At 43.9% G+C, this 12,616-nt stretch overlaps 1 protein-coding gene across 5 annotated transcripts in view; it reads right to left on the reverse strand.

Moving 5' to 3' along the window:
* slc39a6 (solute carrier family 39 member 6) overlaps window positions 1–12,616 on the reverse strand; it is a 40,902-nt gene that overhangs the window by 10,667 nt on the left and 17,619 nt on the right. For all 5 annotated transcript variants that reach the window (XM_035800628.2, XM_035800630.2, XM_035800629.2 and 2 more), the window contains exons 3-7: window positions 11,817–12,468; window positions 11,327–11,483; window positions 7,236–7,397; window positions 6,773–6,942; window positions 6,271–6,459 (exon numbers count right to left, since the gene is read on the reverse strand). In XM_035800628.2, the coding sequence (XP_035656521.1) occupies window positions 6,271–6,459; window positions 6,773–6,942; window positions 7,236–7,397; window positions 11,327–11,483; window positions 11,817–12,468 (1,330 nt within the window). The remainder of the gene's footprint in view (window positions 1–6,270; window positions 6,460–6,772; window positions 6,943–7,235; window positions 7,398–11,326; window positions 11,484–11,816; window positions 12,469–12,616) is intronic.

Below are 12,616 nucleotides of genomic sequence, written 5' to 3' on the forward strand. Positions count from 1 at the left end.
AGAGCAGAAAATACAGTTCAGGGGCCTTGCTTTATTAAAGTGAACCATTTTTCCACTGTGTCCAAATGTCCAAAACGTCTTTCAAGCTGTGAGGCATTCCCCTGGCAGCAAGAGCCTCTCGGTGGATACTGCAGTGTACCCGATACTGTATGTATCATTACAGATCCATACAGCAACATGAGCAGCAGCAGCTATATTTGGCTAAATATGGACCATTTGTGGAATTGGCGAGAATCACATTTTTATTTGGGGTACTCCCAACGGCAGCATCGCGTATCCCAGTTTGGAAATATCTGATAGACACTGATTCAAGTGCATTTAATAAAGACATATCAGTAATCGATCATAGCTTCACCTAGTTGACTGTGCCTTTAAAGAGCTTGGAAAATTATGTCATGGCTATAGAAGCTTCTGATAGGCTAATTGACATCATTTGAGTCAATTGGAGGTGTTCCTGTGGATGTATTTACAAGGCCTACCTTCAAACTCAGTGCCTCTTTGCTTGACATCATGGGAAAATCAAAAGAAATCAGCCAAGACCTCAGAAAAACAAGTGTAGACCTCCACAAGTCTGGTTCATCCTTGGGTGCAATTTCCAAACGCCTGAAGGTACCACATTCATCTGTACAAACAATAGTACGCAAGTATAAACACCTTGGGACCACGCAGCCATCATACCGCTCAGGAAGGAGACGCGTTCTGTCTCCTAGAGATGAACGTACTTTGGTGTGTAATGTGTGAAAAAGTGCAAATCAATCCCAGAACAAGCAGCAAAGGACCTTGTGAAGATGCTGGAGGAAACAGGCACAAAAGTATCTATATCCACATAATCTGAAAGGCCACTCTGCAAGAAAGAAGCCACTGCTCCAAAACCGCCATAAAAAAAGCCAGACTACGGTTTTCAACTGCACATGGGGACAAAGATTGTACTTTTTGGAGAAATGTCCTCTGGTCTGATGAAACAAAAATAGAACTGTTTGGCCATAATTACCATCGTTATGTTTGGAGGAAAAAGGGGCACGTTTGCAAGCCGAAGAACACCCATCCCGACCGTGAAGCACAGGGGTGGCAGCATCATGTTGTGGAGGTGCTTTGCTGCAGGAGGGACTGGTGCACTTCACAAAATAGGTGGCATCATGAGGTAGGAAAATACATCCAAAGTTGTGGCAAAATGGCTTAAGGACAACAAAGTCAAGGTATTAGTGGCCATCACAAAGACCTGACCTCAATCCTATAGAACATTTGTGGGCAGAACTGAAAAAGTGTGGGCGAGCAAGGAGGCCAACAAACCTGACTCAGTTACACCAGCTCTGTCAAGGGGAATGGGCCAAAATTCACCCAACCTATTGTGGAAGGCTACCCGAAATGTTTGACCCAAATTTAACCATTTAATGGCAATGCAACCAAATACTAATTGAGTATGTACACTTATGACCCATTGGGAATGTGACAAAAATAAATAAAAGCTGAAATAAATCATTCTCTACTATTATTCTGACATTTCACATTCTTAAATAAAGTGGTCAACCTAACTGACCTAGACAGGGAATTTTTACTAGGATTAAATGTCAGGAATTGTGTAAAACTGAGTGTATGTATGTAAACGTCAACTGTATACACACACACACACACACACACTAAATATTAAGAACACCTGCTCGTTCCATGACACTGACCAGGTGAAAGCTATGATCCCTTATTGATGTCACTTGTTAAATCCATTTCAAATGAAGGGGAGGAGACAGGCTAAAAGAATGTTAAAGAATCATTTAAGCCTCGAGACAATTGAGACAGTGTATGTGCCATTCAGAGGGTGAATGGGCAAGACAAAAGATTTAAGTGCCCTTGAGCGGGGTATGATAGTATGTGCCAGGCGCACCGGTTTGTGTCAAGAACGACAAAGGTGCTGGGTTTGTCACACAACAGTTTCCAGTGTGTATCAAGAAAGGTCCACCAACCAAAAGGACATCCAGCCAACTTCACACAACTGTGGGAAGCATTGGAGTCGACATGGACCAGCATCCCTGTGGAACGCTTCCGACACCTTGTAGAGTCAACATGGGCCAGAATCCCTGTGGAACACTTTCAACACCTTGTAGAGTCAACATGGACCAGAATCCCTGTGGAACACTTCCGACACCTTGTAGAGTCAACATGGACCAGAATCCCTGTGGAACACTTCCAACACCTTGTAGAGTCAACATGGGCCAGAATCCCTGTGGAACACTTCAGACACCTTGTAGAGTCCATTGCCGGATGAATTGAAGTTGTCCTGAGTGCTAAAGCGGGGGTGCAACTCAATATTAGGAAGGTGTTCCTAATGCTTTGTACACACACACACACATTCAAAAAGTATTCAGACACCTAGACTTTTTTCACATTATTTTTTTACGTTACAATGGATTAAATAAAAAGCAAAAACCAAGCCATGAGGTCAAAGGAAATGCCCATAGATCTCTGTGATAGGATTGTGTCGAAGCACAGATCTGGGGATGTGTACCAAAAGATTTCTGCAGCATTGAAGGTCCCCAAGAACACAGCCTCCATCATTCTTAAAATGGAAGAAGTTTGGAACCACCATGACTCTTCCTGAAGCTGACCGCACACGCAAACTGAGCAATCGGGGGGAGAAGGGCCTTGGTCAGTGACCAAAAATCCAATGGTCACTGACAGAGCTCCAGAGTTTCTTCTTTGGAGATGGGGGAACCTTCCAGATGGACAACCATCTCTGCAGCACTCCACCAATCAGGCCGTTATGGTAGAGTGGCCAGACTGAAGCCACACCTCAGTAAAAAGGCGCATGACAGCCTGCTTGGAGTTTGGCAAAAGGCACCTAAAGGACTCTCAGACCATGAGAAACAAGACTCTGGTCTGGGAAAAAAAAATAAGATTGAACTCTTTGGCCTGAATGCAAAGCAACACTTCTAAAGGAAACCTGGCACCATCCCTACAATGAAGCATGGTGGTCATGCTGTGGGGATGATTTTCAGCGGCAGGGACTGGGAGACTAGTCAGGATCGAGGGAAAGATGAACAGAGCAGAAGTACAGAGTGATCCTTGATGAAAACTTCCTCCAGAGCACTCAGGACCTCAGACTGGGGTGAAGGTTCCCCTTCAACAGAACAACGACCCTAAGCACACCACCAATACAACGCAAGAGTGGCTTCGGGACAAGTCTCTGAATGTCCTTGAGTGGCCAAGCCAGAGCCCGGACTTGAACCTGATCTAACATCTCTGGAGAGACCTGAAAATAGATGTGCAGTGACTCACCCCATTCAACCTGACAGAGCTTGAGAGAATCTGCATAGAAGAAAATCCCCAAATAAAATGTGTGCCAAGCTTGTAGTGTCATACCCAAGAAGACTCTAGGCTGTAATCGCTGCCAAAGGTGCTTCAACAAAGTACAGAGTAAAGGGGTCTGAATATTTATGTAAATGTGAGTTGTTTTATTTATACATTTGCAACAATTAATTTTTTATTTTATTTTTAAAAACTGTTTTTGCTTTTTAATTATGGGGTATTGTGAGATTGAGGGAAAAAATATATATATTCCATTATTGAATAAGGCTGTAACGTAACAAGATTTTGGAAAAAGTCGAGGGGTCTGAATACTTTCCAAATATCCATTGTGTTTTACTGTACATTTTAGTGGACTTTTATTGTCCACAGCACAAGGTGCACCTGTGTAATGATGCTCACTTCGTGAGCATTTTATCCTTTGTCAGTATAATCCATCCACCTAATTGATTAATCATAGATGTGATTAATTAGAAGGATCATTACAGGTCAAAGTCTCATCAAGTATGTCTCAGTCAGTCAGTCAGTGTCTCCCTCAGTCAGTGTCTCCCTCAGTCAGTCAGTCAGTGTCTCCCTCAGTCAGTCAGTCAGTGTCTCCCTCAGTCAGTCAGTGTCTCCCTCAGTCAGTCAGTGTCTCTCTCAGTCAGTCAGTGTCTCCCTCAGTCAGTCAGTGTCTCCCTCAGTCAGTCAGTGTCTCCCTCAGTCAGTCAGTGTCTCCCTCAGTCAGTCAGTGTCTCCCTCAGTCAGTCAGTCAGTCAGTCAGTCAGTCAGTCAGTCAGTGTCTCCCTCAGTCAGTCAGTCAGTCAGTGTCTCCCTCAGTCAGTCAGTGTCTCCCTCAGTCAGTCAGTCAGTCAGTGTCTCCCTCAGTCAGTCAGTCAGTCAGTGTCTCAGTCAGTCAGTCAGTCAGTCAGTGTCTCCTCAGTCAGTCAGTCAGTGTCTCCCTCAGTCAGTCAGTCAGTGTCTCCCTCAGTCAGTCAGTCAGTGTCTCCTCAGTCAGTCAGTCAGTGTCTCCCTCAGTCAGTCAGTCAGTGTCTCCCTCAGTCAGTCAGTGTCTCCTCAGTCAGTCAGTGTCTCCCTCAGTCAGTCAGTGTCTCCCTCAGTCAGTCAGTCAGTCAGTCAGTCAGTCAGTCAGTCAGTCAGTGTCCCCTCAGTCAGTCAGTGTCTCCCTCAGTCAGTCAGTGTCTCCCTCAGTCAGTCAGTGTCTCCCTCAGTCAGTCAGTCAGTCAGTCAGTCAGTCAGTCAGTCAGTGTCTCCCTCAGTCAGTCAGTCAGTCAGTGTCTCACTCAGTCAGTCAGTCAGTCAGTGTCTCAGTCAGTCAGTCAGTCAGTCAGTCAGTCAGTCAGTCAGTCAGTGTCTCTCTCAGTCAGTCAGTGTCTCCCTCAGTCAGTCAGTGTCTCCCTCAGTCAGTCAGTCAGTGTCTCCCTCAGTCAGTCAGTCAGTGTCTCCCTCAGTCAGTCAGTCAGTGTCTCCCTCAGTCAGTCAGTCAGTGTCTCCCTCAGTCAGTCAGTCAGTGTCTCCCTCAGTCAGTCAGTCAGCCAGTCAGTGTCTCCCTCAGTCAGTCAGTCAGCCAGTCAGTGTCTCCCTCAGTCAGTCAGTCAGCCAGTCAGTGTCTCCCTCAGTCAGTCAGTCAGCCAGTCAGTGTCTCCCTCAGTCAGTCAGTCAGCCAGTCAGTGTCTCCCTCAGTCAGTCAGTCAGCCAGTCAGTGTCTCCCTCAGTCAGTCAGTCAGCCAGTCAGTGTCTCCCTCAGTCAGTCAGTCAGCCAGTCAGTGTCTCCCTCAGTCAGTCAGTCAGCCAGTCAGTGTCTCCTCAGTCAGTCAGTGTCTCCCTCAGTCAGCCAGTCAGTGTCTCCCTCAGTCAGTCAGTCAGCCAGTCAGTGTCTCCCTCAGTCAGTCAGTCAGCCAGTCAGTGTCTCCCTCAGTCAGTCAGTCAGCCAGTCAGTGTCTCCCTCAGTCAGTCAGTCAGCCAGTCAGTGTCTCCCTCAGTCAGTCAGTCAGCCAGTCAGTGTCTCCCTCAGTCAGTCAGTCAGCCAGTCAGTGTCTCCCTCAGTCAGTCAGCCAGTCAGTGTCTCCCTCAGTCAGTCAGCCAGTCAGTGTCTCTCTCTCAGTCAGTCAGCCAGTCAGTGTCTCCCTCAGTCAGTCAGCCAGTCAGTGTCTCCCTCAGTCAGTCAGCCAGTCAGTGTCTCCCTCAGTCAGTCAGCCAGTCAGTGTCTCCCTCAGTCAGTCAGTCAGCCAGTCAGTGTCTCCCTCAGTCAGTCAGCCAGTCAGTGTCTCCCTCAGTCAGTCAGCCAGTCAGTGTCTCCCTCAGTCAGTCAGCCAGTCAGTGTCTCCCTCAGTCAGTCAGCCAGTCAGTGTCTCCCTCAGTCAGTCAGCCAGTCAGTGTCTCCCTCAGTCAGTCAGCCAGTCAGTGTCTCCCTCAGTCAGTCAGCCAGTCAGTGTCTCCCTCAGTCAGTCAGCCAGCCAGTGTCTCCCTCAGTCAGTCAGCCAGCCAGTGTCTCCCTCAGTCAGTCAGTCAGTGTCTCCCTCAGTCAGTCAGTCAGTCAGTCAGTGTCTGTCTCCGTCAGTCAGTGTCTCCGTCAGTCAGTGTCCGTCAGTCAGTGTCCCCGTCAGTCAGTGTCTCCCTCAGTCAGTCAGTCAGTGTCTCCCTCAGTCAGTCAGTCAGTGTCTCCCTCAGTCAGTCAGTCAGTGTCTCCCTCAGTCAGTCAGTCAGTGTCTCCCTCAGTCAGTCAGTCAGTCAGTCAGTCAGTCAGTCAGTGTCTCCCTCAGTCAGTCAGTCAGTCAGTCAGTCAGTGTCTCCCTCAGTCAGTCAGTCAGTCAGTCAGTGTCTCCCTCAGTCAGTCAGTCAGTGAGTTGAAATTCACACCTATGTTTCCAAACTGAATGATCAAAAATGAATAAACATTTCAGCAAATATATAACATGAAGACTAAAACTACATACGACACAATAGAAGCCAATCCTTGAAGAAACCCCCGACCTTCTGTTTGTCCTTGTACATTTTGCCCAGTGTGAGGAAGTGCTCGATGAGGAACATGAAGTAGACTCCGCCCAGGGCCGTCAACCCCTTCCACACCCCGTCCAGGTCATGGTCCTCTTCCTCCTCCCCGTGGAGACCGTGCCCTGATGTCTTGTTCACAGAGTGCTGATGGTGGTGGCCCCCCTGAGACTGGTGGGGTAGAGGAGGATATGGGAATTTATGAGGGAGTGTGACTGAAGTATAGGAAGCAATAGGTGCATTTGTTTTAGCTCACCAGAGCACCAGGGGGGCAGTTTTTGTACAGACCATTCAAATTGGTCCTAACTAATGTAACCAATCATTGTGACTTTTTTCTGATTCATGGCAATCTTGACTTAAGTGCAGCTCAGAATGATTAACTGGCCAGTCACATTGACCAAGCGTCATGTTTAGCTTTTAGAAACAACCCCCATGTTCTGCCCCAATATGTAGTGCTCCAAAGCAGTCATCTAGTGTGACTCACGTGGGGTATGAGGTGTAGGAAGGCGTCTCCGCTCAGCGTGCCCACAGCCAGCGCCACCAGGAAGCTGAGCAGGAACTTGAAGAAAACCCGGTTCATCAACGGGATGAGCACCACGCCAGCCAAGGACAGCAGGCTGATGATGGTGATGGAGACAAAGCCGCCGGCCCACGCTAGAACACACATACACACGTTCAAATACACGCACAGATCCAGTTTTTGATTAAAAGTTTCATTGGTGCAAGTGAAACGGTGACATTTTAGCACACTGCTAATTGCTCAAGCAAAATGTCCCCCAAAAGTATAAATAGACCAACTGGTGTAATGGAATGAAATTAGCACAGTGAAAGACATTTAATGACAACTAATAGATTCATCTTCATCTACCACAGAATTGGAGAGGCAGAATACGAAGGAGGACGCCATACTGAAAATTAACCCGGTCGCAAAATACAGCGGTTCTTACCTGCTTGAATTGAGCCTAATTTGTTGTTGTTGTTGTTTTCATTCACTTGATGGTCCTCGTGAGTGTGATCATGGTTGTGATCATGGTTGTGATCATGGTTGTGATCATGGTTGTGATCATGGTTGTGATCACCATGGTGATGAGGATTATTATTCTTGTGAACTGGAAGGCAGAAGAAAAAAAAACATGTGATTAATGCATATAAGGAATTGCTAAAAACGAATATGCTTAATAGTTTTACTAATTTTCTTTACATTATGCTGTAGTAAGTGACATACTCTTCAAAATGTCATTATTGTCCAGGCACAATCTGACTTCATTAACCAGTTCAGAAGAAGCACTTTGGCTGGATATAAAAGTAACAGATTGTGCCTTTTAGGCAAGCCAAAAGAGGAACCGTACTCTTCAGACCAGAAAAATGGAACATGTGCAGATTACAGTATGCACTATTATCAATCTTGCAGTTAATATTTCTCTAAATGTACCAAAACACATGTGAAACTCAAGGTCAAAATCAAGAGACCTCAGCCACTTGAGTGTCCAACTGACTTGCCATGAAATTCAATCAAAGCAGCTATAATTACATTACATTACATTTCATTGTTGTCTGCAAGCTGAATAAACCGAGGAGAGTAAAAAAAAGAAGAGATTCCTGCACACTGCTCGCTCACAGTTACCCTTTTGTTCTGACAAAGATTGGCTGACTCTAACATTGGCACTTCAAACAATTATTGCATTATGCGAGAACAGGTATCATATTATATATTCCAAAGCACCTACCAGAGACTCCCACTAGATTAGCAAGTGGATCCCATGTTTTTATTACTTTCTGGCTAGACAGTGTGAGTTGACTACACTTTCTGTAAGAGGAGATACAGGCTCTGTCGATATGGTTTTGAAATCAATCCTCTGCTCGTCCCCCCTTCCAACAGCACTGATTGACCTGACAGATGAAATCAATACAGCACATAGTAAGGCTGGCTTTGACCCGGTTTCCCAATAGCGATGGAACTTAGGAGTGTTTAACGATGCATTTTTACTGATGAACCATGCGTTTCCCAAAAACGTCACACACAGAGAGAGAGAGAGCGGTCGCTAAGGGAGTCGTTTGTCGAGACGGGGTCAGCGTTCTCCATTCAAATAGTTCCTTAAAAATATCATTAATTCACAATACTGACGACAGATCAGCCCCAGAGATATCACCAACTACGGCTGCAAATATTGAGGGGTGGCATATTCTAATGCTTACCCAATAAAAAGATTTGGCACATCTTTGCGCAAAATAGAAGTCTATTGAAAACACCTATAGGCTACTGTTTAGATGTTAATGCAGTCATCTCTGTTTCCAAAATAGAAGTCTATTGAAAACACCTATAACCTACTGTTTAGATGTTAATGCAGTCATCTCTGTTTCCAAAATAGAAGTCTATTGAAAACACCTATAGGCTACTGTTTAGATGTTAATGCAGTCATCTCTGTTTCCAAAATAGAAGTCTATTGAAAACACCTATAGCTGTTTAGATGTTAATGCAGTCATCTCTGTTTCCAAAATAGAAGTCTATTGAAAACACCTATAGGCTACTGTTTAGATGTTAATGCAGTCATCTCTGTTTCCAAAATAGAAGTCTATTGAAAACACCTATAGGCTACTGTTTAGATGTTAATGCAGTCATCTCTGTTTCCAAAATAGAAGTCTATTGAAAACACCTATAGCTGTTTAGATGTTAATGCAGTCATCTCTGTTTCCAAAATAGAAGTCTATTGAAAACACCTATAGGCTACTGTTTAGATGTTAATGCAGTCATCTCTGTTTCCAAAATAGAAGTCTATTGAAAACACCTATAGGCTACTGTTTAGATGTTAACGCAGTCATCTCTGTTTCCAAAATAGAAGTCTATTGAAAACACCTATAGCTGTTTAGATGTTAACGCAGTCATCTCTGTTTCCAAAATAGAAGTTATTGAAAACACCTATAGCTGTTTAGATGTTAATGCAGTCATCTCTGTTTCCAAAATAGAAGTCTATTGAAAACACCTATAGGCTACTGTTTAGATGTTAATGCAGTCATCTCTGTTTCCAAAATAGAAGTCTATTGAAAACACCTATAGGCTACTGTTTAGATGTTAATGCAGTCATCTCTGTTTCCAAAATAGAAGTCTATTGAAAACACCTATAGGCTACTGTTTAGATGTTAACGCAGTCATCTCTGTTTCCAAAATAGAAGTCTATTGAAAACACCTATAGCTGTTTAGATGTTAACGCAGTCATCTCTGTTTCCAAAATAGAAGTCTATTGAAAACACCTATAGGCTACTGTTTAGATGTTAACGCAGTCATCTCTGTTTCCAAAATAGAAGTCTATTGAAAACACCTATAGCTGTTTAGATGTTAACGCAGTCATCTCTGTTTCCAAAATAGAAGTCTATTGAAAACACCTATAGCTGTTTAGATGTTAATGCAGTCATCTCTGTTTCCAAAATAGAAGTCTATTGAAAACACCTATAGCTGTTTAGATGTTAATGCAGTCATCTCTGTTTCCAAAATAGAAGTCTATTGAAAACACCTATAGGCTACTGTTTAGATGTTAACGCAGTCATCTCGGTTTCCAAAATAGAAGTCTATTGAAAACACCTATAGCTGTTTAGATGTTAACGCAGTCATCTCTGTTTCCAAAATAGAAGTCTATTGAAAACACCTATAGCTGTTTAGATGTTAATGCAGTCATCTCTGTTTCCAAAATAGAAGTCTATTGAAAACACCTATAGGCTACTGTTTAGATGTTAACGCAGTCATCTCGGTTTCCAAAATAGAAGTCTATTGAAAACACCTATAGCTGTTTAGATGTTAACGCAGTCATCTCTGTTTCCAAAATAGAAGTCTATTGAAAACACCTATAGCTGTTTAGATGTTAATGCAGTCATCTCTGTTTCCAAAATAGAAGTCTATTGAAAACACCTATAGCTGTTTAGATGTTAATGCAGTCATCTCTGTTTCCAAAATAGAAGTCTATTGAAAACACCTATAGCTGTTTAGATGTTAATGCAGTCATCTCTGTTTCCAAAATAGAAGTCATCACCTATAGCTGTTTAGATGTTAATGCAGTCATCTCTGTTTCCAAAATAGAAGTCTATTGAAAACACCTATAGGCTACTGTTTAGATGTTAACGCAGTCATCTCTGTTTCCAAAATAGAAGTCTATTGAAAACACCTATAGCTGTTTAGATGTTAACGCAGTCATCTCTGTTTCCAAAATAGAAGTCTATTGAAAACACCTATAGCTGTTTAGATGTTAATGCAGTCATCTCTGTTTCCAAAATAGAAGTCTATTGAAAACACCTATAGGCTACTGTTTAGATGTTAACGCAGTCATCTCGGTTTCAAAATAGAAGTCTATTGAAAACACCTATAGGCTACTGTTTAGATGTTAATGCAGTCATCTCTGTTTCCAAAATAGAAGTCTATTGAAAACACCTATAGCTGTTTAGATGTTAATGCAGTCATCTCTGTTTCCAAAATAGAAGTCTATTGAAAACACCTATAGGCTACTGTTTAGATGTTAACGCAGTCATCTCTGTTTCCAAAATAGAAGTCTATTGAAAACACCTATAGCTGTTTAGATGTTAACGCAGTCATCTCGGTTTGAAGCATCGTTTTATACATCACTTCTCTGTATCACATTGCAAAGACATTGTCAACTTCATATTTGTAGTCAACTTTTGTTCTGAAGTTATCGGTGGTCAGAGACAGATGAACTATGTATTCTGTTTAGCGGAGCTCTCGTGTATTAAGTAAGGCGGGAGGGCATAAAAAACCCCATCTAAAGACACATTTAGCTGTTCGATGAGTGGTCTGAGCGAGGCATTAGATTACAAGCGTTTTTTCAAGTGCAACATCAATAACGATGGTTATGGTAAACAGCTTGGATATTTAACAATGCTCCTATGAAGGTTCTAACCATGACATCAGCCTTAAGATGCTTTTGGGAAACCGGGTCCCTGGTCAGTTCTTTCAGATCAGTTCAATGAAATGAAGAGAAGAAGTAGGGAGAGGTCCGATCTTTTTCGATCAATTGCGAAAGAGCCATAATCATACCTTTGTTGACATGCTGGGGTGTTTGGTTGCCGTGCAGTATGCAGGACTTGGCATCGATCTGGTTGAGAAGGGCAGGACAGAGGTAGCTGAAGTCACTGAGAGACAGGGGCCCTTTGGCCATTCCATGGGACGACAGGATACTGGAGGCATTCAAACACTAAAATATACAACGACGATACAAATTATGCATGTGCCCAAATACACAAACTAAATATGAAGCAAGCACATACAGTACATATATAGCTTGATGATTTGTTTTGACAAAGATATGCGAGAGAGAACCCAATTAGAAAAAAGTTCTGAATATGGGACAATGAAATAACTGGAAGACAGAATTGAGTTCAAGCACATCAGACACCTAAATATGGGAGAAACATTTGTCATATACAATGACAAATGTCGAAGTGGTACGTGCAATGGGAATTATGAGTATGAGAATGTTTGTGTGGTATCAAACACCCCGAATGTCACATTGCTGCCCACATCCTACCTCTGCTTTCTCCTGTATGTGACCTTGGCTCTGGTTGTGGAGGCTGTCCTGACCATGACTGTGGTCATCATGACTGTGGTCATCATGACTGTGGTCATCATGACTGTGTTCATGATCATGGTTGTGATCATTATGGTCAGTATCGTGGTCATCTAAGTGCGGATTATCCGAGCCCTCCTGCCTGACCATGGGTGGCTGCGTTTGGTTCTCAGCCCCCAGAGAGTTGCTGACCAGTATGACAGAGGTCAGACTAGCAGTGGGGGCTTCCCGCCGACTGCGCACTGCCTCAGTGGTGGTGCTAATCTCCTGCGCTGCGGTGGTTTTCTTCACATAGAGGTTATGGTGGGCATCCGAATTCTCCACTTTCTTCCCCAGGACAGGGTCATCTACTTTGGGCACCTTGGGGGTCTCGGGAACCTTTTTGGGCTCAACGGGGGGGCGGCGGGAGTGCTTTTGACGGTGTGTGCCATTGTGGTCGTCCTCGTGTTGGTGGTTACGGTGGTGGTTGTGGTGTCCATGCCGATGCCCCTCTGCTCCGTCGTCCACGGGTTGGTCATGGTGTTGCACCATGACCTTTCGTATTCGGTCCAGTCCCACGTTTTCCAACAGCCGCTTCAGGCCTGCCAGCGAAATGGTGCCATTCTCCCCGTACCTGTACAATTTCAAATAATGTATATTTAGGCATTATGCAGCGGATTTTCATCACCTTTGTACACAGTTCACACATTCAGAACGCGAATAAATCAAAATAGCTATATTATACCCTATTAAAAACACACTCAAGGTGTACATATAGACCA

This window comes from Oncorhynchus keta, chromosome 23 (genome assembly GCF_023373465.1).
Source record: "Oncorhynchus keta strain PuntledgeMale-10-30-2019 chromosome 23, Oket_V2, whole genome shotgun sequence".
NCBI lineage: Eukaryota > Metazoa > Chordata > Actinopteri > Salmoniformes > Salmonidae > Oncorhynchus > Oncorhynchus keta.